The sequence below is a fragment of the Euwallacea similis genome, chromosome 2, assembly GCF_039881205.1.
Source record: "Euwallacea similis isolate ESF13 chromosome 2, ESF131.1, whole genome shotgun sequence".
In the NCBI taxonomy this organism is placed as follows: Eukaryota; Metazoa; Arthropoda; class Insecta; order Coleoptera; family Curculionidae; genus Euwallacea; species Euwallacea similis.
The window spans coordinates 6,566,545-6,588,313 of NC_089610.1; the positions used below are offsets into that span (position 1 = coordinate 6,566,545).

At 35.0% G+C, this 21,769-nt stretch overlaps 1 protein-coding gene across 2 annotated transcripts in view; it reads left to right on the forward strand.

The window, feature by feature from the left end:
* Positions 1-320: 320 nt before the first annotated feature.
* mwh (multiple wing hairs) overlaps positions 321-21,769 on the forward strand; it is a 36,075-nt gene continuing 14,626 nt past the window's right edge. Inside the window, exons 1-2 of one of the 2 annotated variants that reach the window (XM_066405731.1) lie at positions 321-450; positions 701-1,019. In XM_066405731.1, coding sequence (XP_066261828.1) covers positions 757-1,019 — 263 coding nt within the window. In that variant the 5' untranslated portion in view covers positions 321-450; positions 701-756. Of the gene's footprint in view, positions 451-700; positions 1,020-7,939; positions 8,158-21,769 lie in introns of those variants that run through there. The other variant, XM_066405732.1, reaches the window with a different exon arrangement.

The window sequence follows — 21,769 nt, forward strand, 5'->3', positions numbered from 1 at the left end:
AAACGGTAATAGGTCTTTAGCTGGTCTGCAGAGGGAACCTATCACGGGCCAGATTCTTGATCGTGGGAGTAGAAAGCTCGCAGGGAATGACGTCAAAATTACATGTAATTTTTAACACATTTTGAGTGATTGAAATCGGATCGTTCTTAATCGAAAAAATCCATTGGACCATTGAGCGAGCGTTATAAATAGTTGTGTCAATAAATCTCGTTTTACTGCACTCCAGTAAAAAATCCATTACCTGCTTAAAACGTAACAATATTTTAATAAAAGCCTAATCTGCGCCAAAAATATGGTCATCCTAAGTTTTTGCATTTTTAGGTGTAAATAGATCTGTAGCAATATTTCCTATAAAACTGCAAAATCCTTCGGGCAGCATTCAGCAGAACATGCGCTCCAGCACCATCATTAGAACGGATAATAACATGCTGCATTCAATGATCATAAAAGGTAAATAATGATTTCAGGGAGAGAATAATAGTACAATGTAAACCATTCGATGCTGTAACATTTTTCATGATTCATAAAAAATCAACCTAACAAATCAAAGTTAATTGGTAATTAACTCGAAACATTGGAGTTTCTGTTGGTTTATAGGGTTGGAAATTAATAAATTCAAACATCAAATTAAGTATTTAAGCCGAGTTCTTCATATCAGGCTACTTTGCAAACTTAATTTTCGACATATTTATCCTTTTAGAAGTCAAATTCCTCCATCAAACTCGCATAACAATGTAACCAGCTTCACAAGACAAAATGGGGGTATCAACGAGTTCTTCAGCAAAATCCATTCCAGTTGATAATGGAGGAACCAGAGATAGGAACAGTAAGGTGCTCTTCTTCCTACATCGCACCTGGGCCGTCATTGTGACATCGAAAACACGAACTTTGACCAGACTGACGAAAAGGAACCACGACAAAGATGAATTCAGTGAATGCACCTCACAATATTCGCAGTACTCGTTTTGTAGCTGTTCACAGTGTCAGAGGGACGATGGCTTCAGTTCGGGGGGATTTAGGTAAGTAGATGATTAAAATAAATTAATTATAGACTAACGCAAGATTGCTTGATGTGCCAGTGATTCGGCACGACTGACCTACTGAAAAATTATGTTTCTACTGGACTATTTATTACTTGGTTTAAATTAGGCTCTTATTAAAATTTATAATGAAGCCTTAACGCGGTAATAAGGAGACCGCTACGTGTTACGTTCAGCCCACTAACAGTACCTTAAATATGTAGTTAAATTAATAATATAAGTTAAATGCTAATCAGCAACACAAATTAGACAAAATAATTTTTGTTTCATGATTTATATTATGAGAATCGGCGCAAGAAGTTATCTCCCAATTACTCAACCGAATTTAATTGTCAGTAAATATCTAATGGTTTGTCTTCATATGAGGTAGATGAACAATTAATTATTCACTCTTCAAGAAAAACCTATAATCTTCGTGTGAATCGACAGAAAAATGAAAACAATAATTTAATTGATTTATGAAAATGAAATTCCCTATTATCGTGATCTTCTAACAATTTATATAGGGATTGTGATTCGTGCCATGTTTAATGAATAAGTGCGAAAAAATATTAACGATTGTTTAATCCATTTCATTATTATTTGCTCAATTTATCAGATTATTAACGGAATTTAGGAGAAAGCTATTGTAAATAAGTTAAAATGCTGCTTTGAAATTGGCTGTTTATATTAGCGTGAAATATATTGCGAGCGTATTGTAATTTTTTGCCTGGCAATGACTTACCAGTTTAGAAATCTTCACAACAGAGAGAGAAATTTGGTAATTTTTTGTTTTTACTAAAACTTTCTGAACAGCTGCTGTTACTGCAGTAAAAAATATTTATCGATCACAGCGTTGGCACAAAAAAACCAGAATCTCAAACGTACTTTACATCTATAATTATCGTTATCAAGTCAGAATGCTCGTGACCATTAATGACCCATCTACCTCCATGACTCCACACTTTTTCTTTTCACTGCACACATGTGAAGTTAACGATGCATCTAATTTCAGGACTTCAAGAGATCTCTTTACCAAGAAGATCACTGAACCGAAGAGAAACTTTGTAGGTAAAATTTTTCGCAAAAAAAATTCATAATGTACACTTCATCTCAAAATTTGGTCTCCGCAAAAACAGTGGCGTACAGGACCATTTTGCACAAAAAAAAAAAAAAATCGAGTTCTCCGATTTCGGTGAAATTGAGGTCCGCAGTAGGCGTACGATGCAGCTTTGATATGTCGCGATCAAAACTCAAATTGGACAACTTCGATTTTTGAGTCCAAAAATATTATGGACATAATAACATCATGAAACTTTTTGAGCCAAAAATCGAAGTTGTTTGATTCGAGTTTTGACCGCGGCATATCAAAGCTGTATCGTACGCCTACTGTGAAATCAAATCTCGTTCAAATCGGAACCCTTAAAATTTCGCTTAATTTTTTTATTTAAATTTGTCATGTGAGCCACTGATTTGTCGAAGACCACTTGTTAAAATTATAAAATTTTTGACTCAAAAAATTTCAGCTACTTTGTTTGCAAAATTATTTGGGTTTCAAAGTTGAAACGTAAACAATGTTGTTCAGCAGTAACTAAGTTAATTACTTCTTAACTGTAAATTGACACTTAGGACTATGATATATTTGGAAGAATAGCGTGTAACTCACTCGTGTCAAAAACTATGGGTGTAAACGAAAACAATGACCACCACAGTGGTCGTGCGAGCAACACTCATTTCTATTGTGGATTGTCTGAAATTTGATATGGTGCTATCTATCTACTGTTACTCTAAGTATCTCTCTGTAGTTCATGTGGCGCCACCTAAAGATAAGTAGTCAACCTGAGTTTTGCACGATAGAAGAAATCTATCCTCATGAAATAACTAGTATTATGGGTGGTGTATAGATAGCGCCACTATTCAGGACAAAAAGCGGTGATGTGATACGGCACAACATACTGATTCACTTTTTCAGGATTTTTTCCACCTTTAAGGTCAGGGGCTCATTAAAAAACATAACTTACATTTTTTAAGATGATCAATAAGAAACGCGATTTCAAACACGCTTTCGGAACCTTGGATGCCAAATATTGTATGAGCACGGCTTTTTTATTCGAATTTGTTTTCTTTAATTTCCGATAATGGAAATGAAAACACATTTTAAATTAATTTATATAGGGTATCCTATTAAAAACTTTGCAAAATATTAAAAATTATCGCCACACGTCGATTTTGTTTTCAAGATAAACACATTTTAGTGTTAAATATAGATTCACTAATTGTAAGACAACTCCCTTCGCACAGTGCATTCAACTTTAGAATCTCAAATGACTCTGTAGGTCCAGTGACATCTCATTAGAAAAGAGTTTTAATTCTGATTGTCTGTGTGTAATTTTTTTTTAACATATATGCTAATATTTTGAATTAAATTTTTCAAGAAAATAACGTTCGATAATTCAATTTCTTGACAATTTGGTGGCAGCCTATTTCTCACTATAACTAAAAAAGACACTTACTTCTTCGTTTCAGGATTTCATGTCTTTAAAAATTTAATTACCTACTTGTTTTCTTTAGCAAATTGCATAATTTTGCTCACACATCTCGATACCGATCCGTTTAAACAAGATAAAGTTATTGTGGTTTGTACCAAGTAAACTCGAGACAATTTTGTTATAGATTGTGTTTATTATTGCTAGGCCACATGGATTTCAACGAAATATATTTCATTGTTTTTTTAAGCTCCATCCAAAATTACGCAATACACATACCCAAACATGAAGATATTGTGATAATGATATTATTTCTTGGATATATTGGTCGTCAAAGACGTAGTGGAATGATATCAAAATAACACCGCAATAACGGATGATAAGTTGCAGACCGATAAGGTCGCAAATATATTCCAATCAACGTACATTAGTAAATAAATAAAAGTTGATAATACATACTTAGCTCAACCTCGTTCAGCGGAAATCAGATCAAAAACGAGTTTATGGGAAGGTTCTATTCAACATGACCACTATCCATTTATTAATCTTTTTTCCTCTCAAATGCGTTGTTCCATTAAAAAAATAATTTTTTGCCCGAGCTAAAGAACGAAAGTGAAAATTTGTCAAAATCTATATAGTATAACTAGGCAGCCAAGTAAGAATAATTCATTAATTTAAATCAAATCACTATTGTAGATAGAAACTTACTCAGTAATAAGGATACTGTTATTGTTTAGACTTATGAGCCTCTAAATGAAATTGTAAATGAATTACCAAATCGTACAGAAAACAATTTCTTCTACATATTGCTAGTCTTCAAATCAACAGACTCCGCAATGCTACGACGTGAAAACAGTTTGGGAATATAACTTATTTCGACACCATGGTCGAAATTTGTTTTTTGATATTAATAATACATACCTAGGTACCAGCAACATCAAAAACACCATGAGTCGTCACCTTTTTACGATGCCAAGGTCATTTTATACATTCACCATATCGTACAGAATGGTCTATAATATAAAATGTTATACAATGAAACAGTATTAAATTTGATTCTGACTATACATATGTACGTTTGGTTTCCATAATGTATTGAGAAATTTACCTTTACGCATCGTCGAAGTGGAAAGTAGAAAAATAATGTAAATATACAGGGAAAAACTTATGAAGACTTACGAGACATTGCTTGAAATAATTTTTAGTTTTATAATTATGCCGCTAGGGGGAGTAACTCGAATGGCAATTGGGCGCCATTTTAATTGCGTTTATCAAGGAATTAATTCCAGAGGGTGGACGAAAAGTGAGCGGACATTTGTCTATAAAATGTCGTATATAAACGTAACGTTTGTTTCCATGCTCCCTTTATATGAAATTTTTGATATTACAAGCCAGGTCACGAACCCAGAGACGAAATAAACTTCAACATTTCAAATCAATTTTATGACATCTTTTCATTTTCAGATCCAAATAACTGGACAGATACGGAAACTATGCAAGAGGGATAAAAAGTTTCTAAATTAAACAGACGCTTTAAGGTTTGGAAAACGGTCATTAGGGCACGACAAAAAACTTTGAAGTGTCAAATGGATCCTGACTCCGAAAAAGTACCACCTCGTAGATTTCGATAGCAAATTGCAAAACCATTTCTTTGCTTTCTACTTATTAAAATAAATTTAACCGACGGCGGTTCTTTTTCAAATTTTCCAAGTTTATCGAATTTTTATCGAATATTAACGCATATTTACTGAATCGTTCTGTGTTTTTCTTCATGTTATTGAGATGAATTAATTGTAAATAACTTTAAAGCAAAAGTAAAGTTTTCTTTTCTTTGAACGCTATCCTCATAATTTCTAAATATTCCTTTTGTTTCATCAGAATATCTAGATAAATCGATTCCTATTAATGTAACCAGTAGGTACCTATTAAGGCTTAAACAAAATTATTTTACGATCTTGCAATCATACCCCTCTGGTCCAATTATTTAACTTCAACACATAACCTTAATAGGCGCATATTAAGCAATTTCTTGCTTGCCGGAGCTCTATAATATATCATCACATAACTGCCCCTCTGTAATTCAAGATATATTCAAGACAATTTTGTTGAAATGACAATACAGCTCGTCATATACAGGGAGTTTTTACACGACGCGTAGGATTTCACTCATATACGTATATAATCTCAAAGAGCGACAACTGTTAGGACCTCTGTCTTATTAAAACCAACTCAACGTTGCAGCACCCTTTTTTTAAGGGAGTGAGGTGGTATCACTTGTATCGTGTAATGTTTCGCTGCCGGCTTTGTCATCTTTTTTCTCGTATTTATCGATATCTTTAGTACGCAAATTGGTGATATTTGTCAATAAACCTTAACTATGGTTAGAAAGGTTGATTTTGCATAAAACAGTGTCTCTGCGATTGCGAGCTTAGAGTAGTCCCAACGCGATTATCCACTCTATAACTCTCCTGACGGCCGCTTTGCGGAAGCACCTCACTTCGGCCCTACGAGAAGGATCGAACACGCTTCTAGTTTCACACACCAGATCAATCATCAGCAACAAATTTAAATCTTAGAAGTTTCAAATGTATTGCTGAACCACAAATGGTTCTAATACAGGATTAAAAATTTAACGCCTAAAATGTTATGCAACGCGCTAAGAAACACACTGTATATGCATCTGCATTAGCCGTCGGTCGTTACTATTCAAGAGAAGTATTTATTACAAATGCATAATTCTTGGCTACTTTCGTCATTTCCTCTCAGGAGAACCACCGGATTACATCAATCTGAAAAACGAGAATATCAGAAAATAATTGTAATTCATAATGAATACGCCTCTTATATTTTAGTCTAATCTGTTTAGCACTTGCGTTAATTAACCAGAATAGCAAGATCTCTTAGGGCAGGACATATCATGTTTAATGCAGCTTTGGAAAATTCATCAGCATATAAGACTGAGGCATGAAGTTAATTTATTGCTGGGAAACTTTTCTTAAAGATCTAAGACATTTGTACAGTGCAGTGTGTATCGATTTTGAGGTTTGAAATGGACGTTCGGATCAATGGGTCTATGTTGTTAAAGTTAAGTTTGGCGTCATGCCTTAACTTAATTACACCACGGCACTCAATTGATTTCGACACAAAATTGACTTCCCCTTTGCTTCCCTGTCCTGTTCGTTTAAGTTAGACACACGCACGCCATAAGAACAAACGTCTCCCTATAATTGCGCTTCACGCTTCTTGTGAAACGAAATCCTTGAACCTTGGTGTGTTTCCTCAACCATGGTGGTCAGTAAACTATTTGAACAATTATGCACTAATTACGGAACCAGTTCCTGTTTTCTTCGACTTCTTCGAGGGAAATAACTACTTCGTAAATCTGATGCGAAGTGTATCTAAAGAGTCCACGCAATTTATCTTTTCCCGGGAAAGATAGCTCATTAGAAAGATCGTTTTCAGTTTTCCGTTTCTGGTTAGTTCAGGTTAGGGGAAATCTCTTGCTTGTAGTTTCAGGTAAAAAGCTTGTTAGTCGGTAGTCAGTTCTACGCCCAGATATTTTTATTGTAGACACTCGTAATGAAATGACCATTAGTGGATTGATTGTTCAGCTACTAATTATTGGATTTTATTAGGTACTAATTTTTCTGAAGGTAGATAGCTGGACGTTGCTTTGTTAGGAAGGAATGAAGAAAACTATGTCTCTTCGAGTGGTTCGATCAATCCTGATTTATCTTTCTTAATATTGCATTGAGGCGGTGGTACGTGCTTGAATAAACGCAGGGCTATCTCCCTCGCTGCCGTTTTCTTGACAAAAACTATTTGAACTTTGGCATAAGTCAACACACTTATAATCGAATACAAATGTCGCTTTGACAAACCCACGTAAATGTCACAAAATGACAGTTTGTGCATTAAAAAAAATGGCCACGTGATTCGGAGTTCTAACGCTGCGTTCCATCCTCCATTCATTAGCCATGTTTAGCTTTTTCATCATTTTTAAATATGTCAAACCTCATATCGTTAGAATAAGCTAAAAGACCTTCCGAAGGACTTAATAATATATAGGGTGCCTCATTACAAAAAGCAAATTTATTATCAGAACTGAAAAACTGCTATTATAGGGCGCCATTCCCAAATGGAAGATTTTTTGAAAACGTTCCATATATCGAAAACGTATCAAATTACATTTGGAGAGCGGACGAATTGGATTCATAATACAAAATCATATCTTTAAATCTTGATATCGGTAACTTGCACAATCGACCCATTCAAACCAAACTCGTTCATACATCTGAAATCGTTTAGTCACTTTACTTAACTCCTTGCAACAAAACCATGTCAAAACACATCCGAAATGATTTGTTCTGCAATTGATCTGACTAAAAGCACTCTCTAAATTTAAAAGTCCATTGCTGGTCTGCCGCTGACGGTCAGCAGAACCGCGCAGGAAGATTGAATTCTTCATTCTTCCATTTCTTCCGTCAGTTGCTTCTGAATCTTCTTCATGATCAGAAGTGAGACCTACGGCCGCATTCACACCGCAAGTTACGCGATGCCAACGAATTGCGCTTGTTTAGTGTTGTGACTTCAGAGGAGCGATTTTGTACTGCCAGTCGAATAAGGACTATGATCCTCAATATTGAGAAAAGGTACGTGTCAATGAGTTTTTTTTGGAAAGTAAAGTAGTAGACACTTTTTAGCATGAAAATGCTCGCTAGTCAAGTGGTATCTTAACCTAAATTTAAATAACCGCTCAAGCCGAATGCAAGAATGCTCTTTATGGACACTTCGTTAACAATGCTTGACGGAAAAAAAACTATAACTGAGGAGTTTCTATTAATGCCTGGAATGTCGAGGATCATCTTCGGATAAATGCATAACATGTTATAAGTTATATCATCATCAGCTTTCAGATTTGTATGGGTCTGCAAACATTAGCAATGCAGGTTGATGGATCAAATAATCGATTTGCTTATTACGTTTAGGCATCTGGTTTACTTGATGAGTTCGATCGAATTATTGCTTCCTGATTGTGAGCAATTTTAGTACCGTACGTGGATTATGTACATCTTATTGCAGTACAATTTTCGCAGTTCTCGCTCTTAAGAAACGTTGACGTCATAGATGGTATCGAGACATATGCTGATTTGAATCTTAAAATTGAGAATCTTTGATTGTTCATTTTATGGGACTTATCAACATCGCTGAAGTAGATGGTGGTAGAATCACGCAATTGATGGTAAAAATTTGGTTGAATGACGATTTCAGGGCTCCTAATTGGAGAATTTTGAACACTGGAGAAAGTTTACCTTTGATCATGATTTTGCATGTCTGTTGCTATTTCCATAAATTGCTACGTTTTGAATTTTGATTATGTCTTTTTTTAATAATTATTCCTACAAAAGGCCCAAAATTTCATTTGTCTAAAAAAAATCCGAGACTGGGGTTCAATTAACTAATTGAAACCTAAATATTTATTATTAATTATAAATATATAATTTATACTCATTAAAAAATAAATTTATCGTAGCCCCAAATCACGTAATTTTTAAATTAAATAAAACCCCTAATACCTTTGAAGAAAATCCAAAATGGTCCTATCTGGAATTTTTCCAAAACGAAGGTGCCGAGAACCTTTCCGATCTTGGCCGTAACGGATCATTTTCACTTCACCGGAAATATTCCTAAAAACCAAAAACCGAGCTGGAATAGGCAAATGAAACATTCTCGACATAATAATTCTAATCTGTAGATCTAAAATGTTTTACGTATGTGAACTGAAAGTTTCGGATTTACCCAAGCAAAGAGCTGTAAAAACGTGTCTGAATGACAATAGAATTGATATGTCGATAGGAGCAGTGGGCAAAAGTAGCGGTAACGAAGTTTTTCTATACGAACACATGTGAATATTTGAAGTTGTGTGAATAGAAACCAAATTAGTCTCATACGAAGGTAAATTTGGCTGAAGGTATAATATCTTAAACAAATATTTGTTTGGCTGTTGATTGTCGCAAAAAAATATTATTTTATGGTCTGAATGTGGATGTAAACGACTTATACTCAATATTCTCATCAGGATGGACGTGTCAATAAATAAATTTGGCTTTAACGTGGTGAATATTTAATAAGGGTTTGTCTGCGGTGTGTCACTTAAGATGAATGTTTGATACATAGTGTCCTTGAGTACCTTTGCTAAGTGTGGATATAAAAACAACGATCCTACTAATATCACATCAAAAGTTTCTTGGCTCTTTCGATTTATTCTTCGCCTCATAAAGTGTTACGCAAAGAAGAGTGGCCAAACCGTAACATTGCGTTTGTGCGATTTATTTATAGTAATTTTCATTGCGGTTTTTTCCTGTAACCTGAGGATTATTTAAAACTTTCTATATGCGACTGATCAGTTTATTCACAAACATTTCTATACAGGGTGTTAGGGAAGTAATTTTCGTAAATTTAATCAATGATTAAGGACATCATTTGGAGCAAAAAAACATGGGTTTTTTGGGTCCAATGGGTTTTACAATACATAATCAACAAAATGTACTAAATTTATAACATTTAAACATGTGATTATTATTTTATCATTTTCAAACGCCATTTACCTTTAAATGATTATAGTCATCTCTAACTAGCATAACATGTTACGCTATACATTTTACACTGCTCACATCACAATCAAAGACACAAATTTATTATTGCTTTTTCTACAGTAAATGTTCGAAATGTTCACTATTTGAGTCTATTCATACTCTATTCCGGGCAATCCTTGTCGGATCCTATTCAAGAAGGTTTAAAATTAGTTCTCGGCTTCAGGGCCGACTTCTCGCAGTCGACCTGTATCCAGAAGCCTGTAGGAAACTTGCACAAATGTTTGTCGAGCTGGAAGTTTTCTTTCTGGATAACGATTAACGTAAATGCGCCTAATTTCTTTGCAATTTTGTAATGCCTCTCCATGGATTAGAAGCATGTCATAATATTTGCGTAAAAGAAACATTTTCAAGTATATAGGTACTCTAAATAAGTTGAAATAAATTCACGTACTAATAAAAGGTCAGGTTTTATCAGCAATCGGGTATTAAAGAATTGCAAAAAATAATCATAACACAAGTAAATTCTTTTTTCTCGGTCACGTTCAGTGTGGCGTTGCCACTTAAGTTTACCTGATATTATTAGTTATTAATTAAATTGCTTTTAGCAATGTTATTGTTGAGTACTTTGAACTCTTTTTGTTGAACGTCAAACAATCAACATCTGTCAAATTCGCTTTTCAACAATCTATTCAAATTTTAAAGCTTTTCATAGCTTGTCGGTTACCCACTTTAACATTTTTTTTTTTTGGAAAAAGCTATTAGGTTATCGACCCCTATTGTAAGGAACTTTTTTGTTAGAAATGATGTTCTTAATCAATGGTTAAATTGTATACATAAATCGCTTCTGTTAATGGTTGATCCGGCGTAACGGGCCAAAAGTGCTTACGATCCTTCTCATAGGGCCAAAGGGAGGCGCTTCCGCACAGTTGCTGCCAGGATAATTATGAAATGAATAACCGGATTGGGGCCACTTTGAGTTCGTTGTTGCAGAGACGTTGTTTCATACAAAAACAACCTCCCTGACCATACCTAAGGTTTATCGACAAAAATTTGTGTGTTAAAATATCGATAAATACGAGTGAAAAGATGACAAAGCCGGCAGGGAAGCATTAGATGATACAACTCACCAGCTCAGTCTCTAAAAAGGGCTTCTGACGTCATACGTAAACAAAAATCACGGTTCGCTGTGAATGGCACGTTGACTTCGATCTGATAAGACACAGGTCTTAATAGTTATTATACATCGCAAGAAATTTTTTTAAAATTACATTTGCTTAAGAATTAGCAACTAATGAAACAAAAAGTGTAAATTGGAAAAATCCTGTAAATGTTCTTTAATTTAGGTTTATGGTTTTAACGAGATTGTTTATTCGCTTTGGAAATTTCACACCCACAAATTGGGTAGAAAAATCATATTTGTTGGGGTAGATTGTTAAAGTGAGTTTGGAGATTATGATAGTCGGGCCCTACTCACTTTATGCGCAATAATAACAGCAGAAAAAATGCTCACTTCCTAACAAAAATAAAATTTTCAACTGTATGCCTGCTGAACAGATACATAAGTAGCTAAGTACCTCAGACAAGCAGGACTTCGCCCTCTTTTGTCGTGTAAAAATCGAACAAAGGTGCATTCTTTAAATACATTCCGTTTTGCTGTAAAACTAATCAATTCTTTAGCTGTATGTTTCCCACTACAAAAAGTTACCTTTTGATAATGCAGAATCTAATTTTCCATTCTATTTGAGCCATAAATAATAAAGGCATGGTATAAATAGGTAATTTATTTACGTGGATATAGCATTTTTTAAATAACGGAAATATGAAATTCAAAATATGCTGATCTTGGCAACGGTAAACTGCTATTAGTTGTCCGTTTAATTTTATGGACACTTTGGCGGTTTGTTTTGGATAAAATTAATCTATAATCCACAAAGTAGTTCAAAATGAAGCGATAACGCTGCTTTCTATTATGCATCTACCATTTATTTCAAACGGTAATCTCAGCAGTAACTTAATTCATGATATTGCTTAATACCTAATCAGAAAAATTACCCCATAACGACAAAATTTCAAAGTAATGTTATGAACATATTACTTATTATTTTCTTTCGTGGCATGCAGCCAACCATTTTTCACATGAATTAACTTTGATGAGCTATTATTAAAGTTAACTGTACCAGCCAGTGGCTACCTGGTAAACCATTTTGTTCAGACATAATATCCATTCAGACAGTCGATGGAAATAGTATATTATAAGAGGATTATGGGAAAGCGAAGGAAAATGAAGCATTTTGAAAATGAGAAGGGACATTAAACATTATGAAAAATTTATAATTTTTTAAAATTCATCTGTTCTAAAAAATAATACGGTAGTCTACATAAATTTGTAAATAAGTTCACGTACTGAAAATGAGAAAAAAACGACTACTCGGACTTACCCCAGATTTACGTCTAATCTTAGAAGAAAATCATCATTCCACACTGCTTCTAAGTGCCTGATTTCTCCATCACAGTAACAGAAAAATGGTTTACATCTATCTTTGTCATAACGAGATTTTTTTCCAGTGGAATTAGAAATCTCCTTAATAATCGCAAAACTAATACTTCATGAATTATCGTTCCTCACCCAATGTATCCCACATTTAAGACACGCTCCACTGATGGTTATTTGAAATATGTAAGTACATATAAATAATGATTATGGAATTACAATCCAAAATTATTTGGTTCACTGGGTTACATAACGTTGGGTCAACTTACAGTGTGGGATTTATTAAGAAGGTGAACTGCGAAAATCTAGGTTACATACCTAATACTACACATACTCTATGGAATATCGATTTAATCAAACTTCTAATAAAAATACTCCCGATTTAGTGTATATTTTTATTATGTACGAATATGCATCTAAATTGGGAGCACTACTTGAGGCAAGCTGAAGAGATGTAGTCACAACTAGAGAAGAAATTAACTTTCTCAATTCAAGGAAATGAATCATCTTGCGGGTATATAAATCTGATGATACTCAATATACTGCTCAAAAGAATATAAAGAACAAGCACACTTTTGGCTATAGTCTTTATATAAAGTCATTAATTCACAATAAATTCACGTAAAATCTCTTCAATATCTCGTGTTACCACCACGAGGACTAATAACAGCACATAACGTCGTGGCACATTCAAAATCACTCTATATATAGCATCTTATGGCACAAGTCATCACTGCTCCCTAAAGATATTCTGAAGAGCCAAATTGCCATGAACACGCGCCATGAGCGGATTGAGTTGCTTTTATAGCATGTTCCATACGTGCTCTATGGGATTCAAGTCGGGTGATTCTGGTGGCTAATTAATAAGAGTTACGTTGTTGTCTCTGAATCAACGTGTACCGCCTTGTTTCACGTTAAACGAGTTGCCTTCAGGTATCAGGTCGAAATCCAGACCAAGCCTCACTCGTGAGTAACACAGTGATTCATTCTTCATTATGAGGTTTTGCCAACAATTGTTATTGTTCCCTATATTATTTTTGATAGTTTAGTAATATTTAATTAATGGGGACATTAACGGGTTTTATTTTGAATAGTTAACAAATATCTCTCTAACTTGACACCCATAATAAATCGGTTGAAATTGAGGATGTAGCAAACTAAATAACATATCTCGAGAACAGTTTGAGAATCGGAGTAAAGTGAACTCGATGAAATTTTCCAATTTTCTTTTTACCTAGGAAGTAAAGGTTGTTGGAAAACATTTGCAAACTATCCTTCACGTCAAATTTAGTTTATGTCCTCTTTCCCGCAACTTTACGACTAATGGTTTCCGAGTTGCGAAAGGCAGCTTCTCTTATTTCTACATTTATCTCACTATTGCACGGCACATTTTCTAGCTTTTTCGGCATCGTTTGTCTGAAATAATTTCGTCACTACGAGGTATAATATTTCTTCGCGAGAGTATTCGTAAGCTGCATTCATAATGCTCCTCCATTGCATTCTTGGCAAGCTGCTGGTGAGCTTGCCTTGCATGTGTGTGGTCCAGTTGCAAGGACTCTGGTCCACATTCGAAAGGAATTTGAAACGACACGAATATTCATAGGCTGAAAATGCCTGACCTGATATTTTTTTAGCCTTCTCCTTCAGTGTCTTGGTGCACACATTTTACGACATCTCCTAATGGATACGTTATTTATACCCGCAATACATTATCGCAAAAGCGGATAGTATTGCTGGGGCAATTACAAATTACAGCATATAACAAAAGAAAATAATGGAAGTTATAACGCCTCTGACTCTAGTTTACGATATACAGGAAATACAATAAGCATTAAAAATTCTTTTAGCGAAGTTCATTGCTCTGAAGGCACCATCAAAATCCCTCCATTCTTTTTCTCCAGATCTCATCTTGCGCACCAAAACATAACTCAACGTCCACCATTTCAGTACCAACAGGATGGTATCGGGTCACATCACCGACAACGCAATAAAGGTACCATGACCCCTGCTTCCTGTAATGAGCCACTGCTTTCAGAATTGTCAATCTTCTTGCTTCGAGAGTGAACTCGTATAAAGATCGATCGACTTGCCTTAAAAAGGTACGCGAAACTGTACATTTAACTGCGAATGTGATGATATTGAAGGATTCTTCATCGCTTTTAGTTTTATGGAAGAATGTACCGAAAAGCAGTACCATGAAATTATAAACTCTCCACTGCATTACGAGTAGTTTCCTTTTGTACGTGCTCACATGTGAGAGACCAGACTAGTTTCACACTCTGCAATCGTGTTAAATAACAGTTGTTTGTTTATGAACCATATAAGCCCATTGTTGCCAGCAAAGAGAGAAAATTAATATTACTCCCATATCGCTGTCAAAAACGAGCCTCGCTCCATAATTATGAATTATTATGATTTATGATTATCTAATGAGGCCCCAATTGACTGGATAGTTAAAATATGCAAAAACTGCTTTATTATTTCCATGGAAGATAATGGGGAATTTTATCTAAAACGCCCCGTATTGTTGCGCTAAAGCGGTTCACATGTTTGAAATGTCGCTTTAGTTCTACAGACTTGATTGTTCTATAAAACGCTACGATGGTATCTTTTAATTAGCATTATTGCGTAGTATTTTTAATGGGACGAGATACTTTATTTGACTCGTAAGTGGCCTTTAGACACGTGTGAGTGACATTACCAATTGGCTCTACCTAGTGAAATTCGAGTTCCTGTGAGGAAATGCAAAATCATAAAGTGTGGAACCCCGAAGACCTGAGGCTTTTATTGTTACAACCGCCTTTCGAATTCTTTCGTTTGCATTGTTTCCTGTATATGAATGGGCCTTCATCTCTAGCGACAATCTCAGCAAAAGTGTTTTTCTGCGAAGCCTATTTATTGTTTTTTGGAGACAAAAAAGGCTCGCATTTCTGATTGATGTTCGACTCAGCAGTTCTCACATTGCACATTTGATTACCATATTTTTTGCTCACATAATTCAGCTTTCCCAGGAATACATAATACACTGACGGCTCTCATTGCCCATAATATCAATCGCCGGAAAAGATCGTCATTTAGTTCTTTGAAACACTTTGTCCAACGGTACCGTTAAATTCCTAAAGGACTTATTTATGTGACATCAAGGTATATTGTCTTGCATTGTTATTCAACCGGCCTGCCCTGAACATAACAAACGCGTTTATTATAACTGGGTAAACAATAGACTTCAATTTTATAAAGAGGTTTTTAACTTTCCCGAATTTGTCTTGACGTTGGGTGTTTGCATAGGAATGTAACATTTAACTCACTGCACACCGCCATAAGTGCAGCTAACCTGCAGACCCAGACTCGGTAAAATGTTAGCATCATGGCCAATTTACCACAATTTCATTCCTAACAGTATTAGAACATTATTCTAATAAGTTAAGAAATAAATTGCAGGTAGAGCCATTTTTAGCTGGCATATGTAAGCGAGATAGCAATGCAGATTTATGTTCAATTAACTTTATGAACCATAAACATTAACCTAGAGAGATGGCTTAATCTTCCTGCACACTAAATTCAGCACAGAACATCAACACTAATCATTCTTTTGGTACTATAATGCCTACAGACGACCCAATTGTTACAGATGATTAATTTCTCCTTTTCCGCGATTAAATTTTTCAATCGTAACAGTGGAAATTGCTCCATGGCATGTGCATGATCTGCGATTTTTCCATTTAGCTGACCTACTCTTTTGAACTTATGTCTTGTGGCGCAAAATAAAATATAGTCGACAACCACTTTAATTCATGTTTTGTCATGCCTGAGCGGATCTCTGATAGGTAATTTCTACAATTGGAAATGGCAGAAACAAAAACTAAAGTAGGTTCAAGTGCAATCCACTTTGGCAACAGTCGCCGTAATGTATTTTTCTTGCATCAGGTAAATGCTGGCACAATTCTTCACATCGGTCACACAATGTTGTCCGAAATTGGACCGCCTAAAACTTAATTAAAAAGGTGTAAGTCACAGCTGTTGTACATATATACGAGATGGCATGGACTTCCAGGCAAGATGAGCTCCAAAATTGCATTAAAGGAGATATTTCCAATGTATAACGACCTAGAATGGAATTTTATTAAACGCCGCAAGCTTTATCTCCACGATTAATAAAAATTGAATAGTTTCCTACTTATGCATATCAATTTCTTATGACCTTTTTAACATTAAATGGTGTGAACTGGGTATGCACATATCGTGGATAATTTAAGTGTGACTCAGTAGTTAACTGACTGGTATTGTTTAATTACATTTTATGGCTATTTTCTTAATAGAATTCTACAAGGCGTACCGAGTTTAAATCAGTCAGTATGTATTAAAAACGTTGAATAGTGTCAGGTTTAACTATACGGAAACAATTCCAGTTATTGTTGGTCTAATCGTTTATTACCTCATTACCAATGTATAACATGGTACAAGTTGGTAGTCCATATACGGAGTCGGCGTGTGGGTGTATTACAGACGTATAGGTACATGGACTGGTCTTTCAATATATGCGTATTAGTAGTAATGGTACATACATGTAGGTAATAACTTAGATTTTGATGGAAAGTAAGCGGCAAAAGGTACTTCCAGCGACTAATTTTAATGAGCTTTCCAAGTTCTTAATAATCTGAAATACAATTTTGGAATTTTTTGGTAAAATACTGCGCGGGATTTTGAATTACATGTAATAAAAATTTTTTTGCCTCATGTAGCGGACCATCTAAAAAGATTAAGCCGAACCAATTTTAACAACATTAAACCTACGTGTGTACATAAGATCTAATCTGAAACCTTAATCACAAGTTCTAACATCGGCGATTTTAAGGTCAAGTTTACAGTATACCTTTTAAGCGGAACAGAAATTCTACGTGCGTGCATCTATAAAATCTTAAGTTTCTACTTTTATTTACGGAAATCCTTGATGATATCCCATTTACAGCAATTTAAGTCAGTTTTATTCGCATTAAAGTGAAATGTTCCGACAATAATGACGTATTGTCGTCCTAGGGTGGGACACCTCTAGGCGAATATTTCACTTTTTGATGAGTTCAAGTGGAAACTCTCACTTTATCGATGGTTGGTCCGGAGAATAAGGGGGCGAACTGTGGCGCCTCCCTAAAGTGACCGCCAAGGCAGTTGTGGATTGGATAATCACCATCGGATCACCTTGAGATCACAGTCTCAGAAACGCTGTTTCGTGCAAAAACAATATTCCTAACCACAGCTAAGGCTTATTGATAAAAACTACTACTTTGCGTGCTAAAAATATCGATAAATATGAACAAAAAGGTGACAAAGCCGGCAGTGAAGCTTTACACGATACAAGTGGTACCAGCTCAGTCCCTGAAAAAGGGCTTCTGACGTCATACGTAAACAAAAATCATGGTTCACTACGGATGGCACGTCGACTTCGATCTAATAAGTTACAGGTCTTAACAGTTACATTACAAGAAATATCTCTTAACTTTATTTGCTTGAGAATCCCCCCTTCCTAACCATATCTAGGGTTTATTGGTTAACACATAATAAGACACTAGTCTTAACATGCTTATTTCTATACGAAATGGAGTTATATATGATCCTAAGAGATATCGCGAAATTGTAGGTGCAGATAAGGAAATGGGGATGTCAGATGTGAATAATTAATTATATTTTTTTGACACTTTCTAATTAATTTTGGCATGGTGCTTAAGGAAAGGATGGTAAATTGAATTAGCTAATAATGGAGATTAATCTTTGCAGAAACAAATTACTTTGTTAAAGTGGAACAGTTCAATCAATTTACAATCTTTGATTCGCAAAAAAAACAGACACCAATGTAGATATACCACAATTACCTGTTTTTTTCACCCAAATTGCAATAATCGTTCTGCGGTTTGAACTGGTTTTCTCCAATAGTTTGTTTTGATGTTTTTTGGTCTGTTGGAGTAATTTTGAAATAATGCGCCTTTACGTTCGTGGAATCTCGAGTAATAATTACCATAATGAATAGCAGGATTTATTGATTTAAAATACACGACGCAGGATGCATGTTACTATTACCATAATTTAATGTAGGAGGAAATTATTTATCGAACTTTTTGTTGGGATGCCTTTTTGGATTTCCCTTTCGAAACTATAGTTTTGCATCGTACGGAGTAAATGGCCGTTTGGTCGTTAGGGAAACTATTTACTTACAATCACGCGGAAATATAAAATATTCTTACTGATGCAGGAATCTCTTAAGAATCTCTTAAGCCAGGTATAATATATTCTTTGTCTCATAGATAGAAACTTCAATATAAAAAAACTAGTTTGGAAAACAAAACGATCTTAATTAAATCCAAATAGACGAGATCCGCAGAACAGAATCATCACTTTCCACTTATAGCTGTCGTTAGAAGTAGTGAGAAAGCGAATTTGACCCACTTGCAGAGACAATGAATTACAAATTTTCTGCTATTTTATAATTTTGCTAATTTTGAGTTGCAAGTAAAACAAACTTTGAGGCAAAGAAGGGCATCACAAAACTAAACTGAGTTTGCAGGGATCCAAAAAATCTGCTTCATGTTCCATTTTAATTTTCTCACTATCATAAAACCTCATAAAACCTATAAGCGATAATTATTCATTACCTTTTTCATTCAGATTTATGGCATATGATATCATTGTTTAGTAGGAGGAATACTTGTAATTTATGCACGTACGTGATCCACTTACTGGAAGCATCTAATCAGTATTGAGAGAGCATAAAAAATATAATATGATTCCCAAAGAAAACAGTTGGTTTGAGCTGAAGAATACGCCTGGACGAGATAGATAAGGAGAGTCAATTAAAGTCTTTATCAGACGCTGTAAAATAAATTGCAGTTATAGTTTGTTTATGGAGAATTTAAAAGCTCTCTGGGTAGGTATCTTAAGTAAAAAGGGAAAAAATGAATGAATGGCAGACGCAGCCTGTCTGCTTATTTTCAAAGATGGAAGAAATGTTCTATTTCTTCCTTTCAACTGGCCTATATTTCTTAACAGTAGTTTTCAACTTTTAGGGGAATTTTCACACTCCTCTCTGCCTTCGGTTTCTTCTTCTGCGGAAAATATTCTGGTTTCATGCATTCACCACATCTCCTGAATGTGCCATCACCTTTGACGTTTCCAACTTCTTAGGATCCAGTTATAAAGCCTTCACCTTCAGTGAAGTGTGTTCGCTTTATTGCCACTTTATTCCGACTGGCTGCCATAAATCTCATCTTTTTAACTTGTTCTCTTTTTATACTTCTGAATATCTCGATGACGTGTATTGGCCCGTTTTACAAACCGGAGTTGGCTCTTTGCGCCGTAGAATTAATTGCAATATGGACGTTATCCACATCTCCGCCTGCGTCAATTTTTACACTCTGTGATTAGTTTGATGCGATCGATTGCACCGACTGACCAATCAGAGCATCTATGTTTGACACATGATTTGTGTTTGCTGCTTATGAAGGCTCCAATTTTTGACGTAGAATGACAATTAAATTTAAAACAAAAACGTTGTCGACCGAAAAATGTTGTAATCAACACGTACATTAATGAACCATTAATAATCTCAACTTTATTAACGCATTCGCTACGCTCACGCCTTAAACAGTCTGGATTATCTTGTTTTGATTGACTAGATCGTTATGTAACTGTTAAGTTGGGTTAGTTGGGAGCCGGGGATGGGATCTACGTTACAAAGGAAATCGATTCGAATCATCCCCCTCGATATCCCAATTAACGCGTTTACGGTCCGAGTCTAATTTTCTTCACAAAAATAAGTAATCGAGCTCCTTGTGTTTAAGATGAAATATAATATTCTAAGGCTTTACTAAGTGCATGCTTAATTGCATATCATGCAAAATGCGGAATGTTCCACCTGCTGAACATTGAATCTTTTAATTTTATTAGTATGAAAAACTTTCTCAAGTCAAGTAATTAGCAATTCATTCATATATTAAACTGAGCTTTCAAAACTTACACGAAAAAAAAGTCCAGTACCTCGCCGGATCTGTATAATATCTTCGACCTACCTTTTAGGCAAAGCAAATTCTTAGGTCTTGATAAAAAAAAGCCAAATTGATGGGAGATACTTCTATACGTGCACATATCAGAATGATATGCAAAAATTGAAATATGCGTCTTACATGAACTACTTTTTCACTTTCAAGAGCTAATTGCATCTCGGGGCTGGTTATCAAAGTGCGATCGTAAATTTCCTTCTGCGTTGTGGTTTATTTTGCAAATTAGAAATCCACTTTAGTGTCGGATGTTAATAATAAAAATATCCCAGCGCATATATTAGATGAACGTTTTTAACTTGTGCTCTTGATGAAAATTTATGTCAAATTTATGCGGTGTTGAGTTAAAGTAGGTAAAAGGAACGGCTAATACGGAGATATATCCACCTATACAAGACATGTCCAATTATTGTTGGTCAATTTTCTTTACTTGCTGACATGCGGTTCTTGCACTTCGGGCGCTCTTTATTAGAAGCCAGGATCTTTTGCTATCTTCAGTGGATAAATCAAGTGTCGAAGACCTCTTCACCCCGCCCTGCATGTATAACCAATTTAGATCGTTCAATTGCTGAAAAGTTTCAACTCGAGCGAACCGCAAAATTGTAATTGCGAACTGAAGAAATTCCGTTCTTAGAATACTTACATCACAGAATAATTTACTTGATAATTACTGATCGAGCTCAAAGCTTCCTTGGGTATTTTATAGTCTAAAACTCCATCTTCATAACTTATAAAGCCTTAATGATTTTCTAAATATAATACGCACTTAAAAAGGATTATCGTCCAGAAGGCGAATAAAAACTGATAAGTAATTTTAATAATAAGAATCCAGAAAGAGCAGATTGTAATTTACAGATAACTCCTTTAAAAGATTAAAATCGCAATTATCAGTAATTGTCCGAGGTGTAAGTGGTGGCAACATCATGACGTTTGACTTAATTCTAATCAATTACTTATGACATTATCGTCACTTGCGATCTCGGTTTTTAGCTGCCGTCGCTGTTTTGACTATTATCCGGTAAAATGGGCCTCTGGTGCCAATAAAAAATTACTTAAGTAGATTGAAGTTGAAATGTGTTAATTTACTTAAGAGGCTTTAGAATAGCGGATGTGGCAAATTATAGTGATGCAG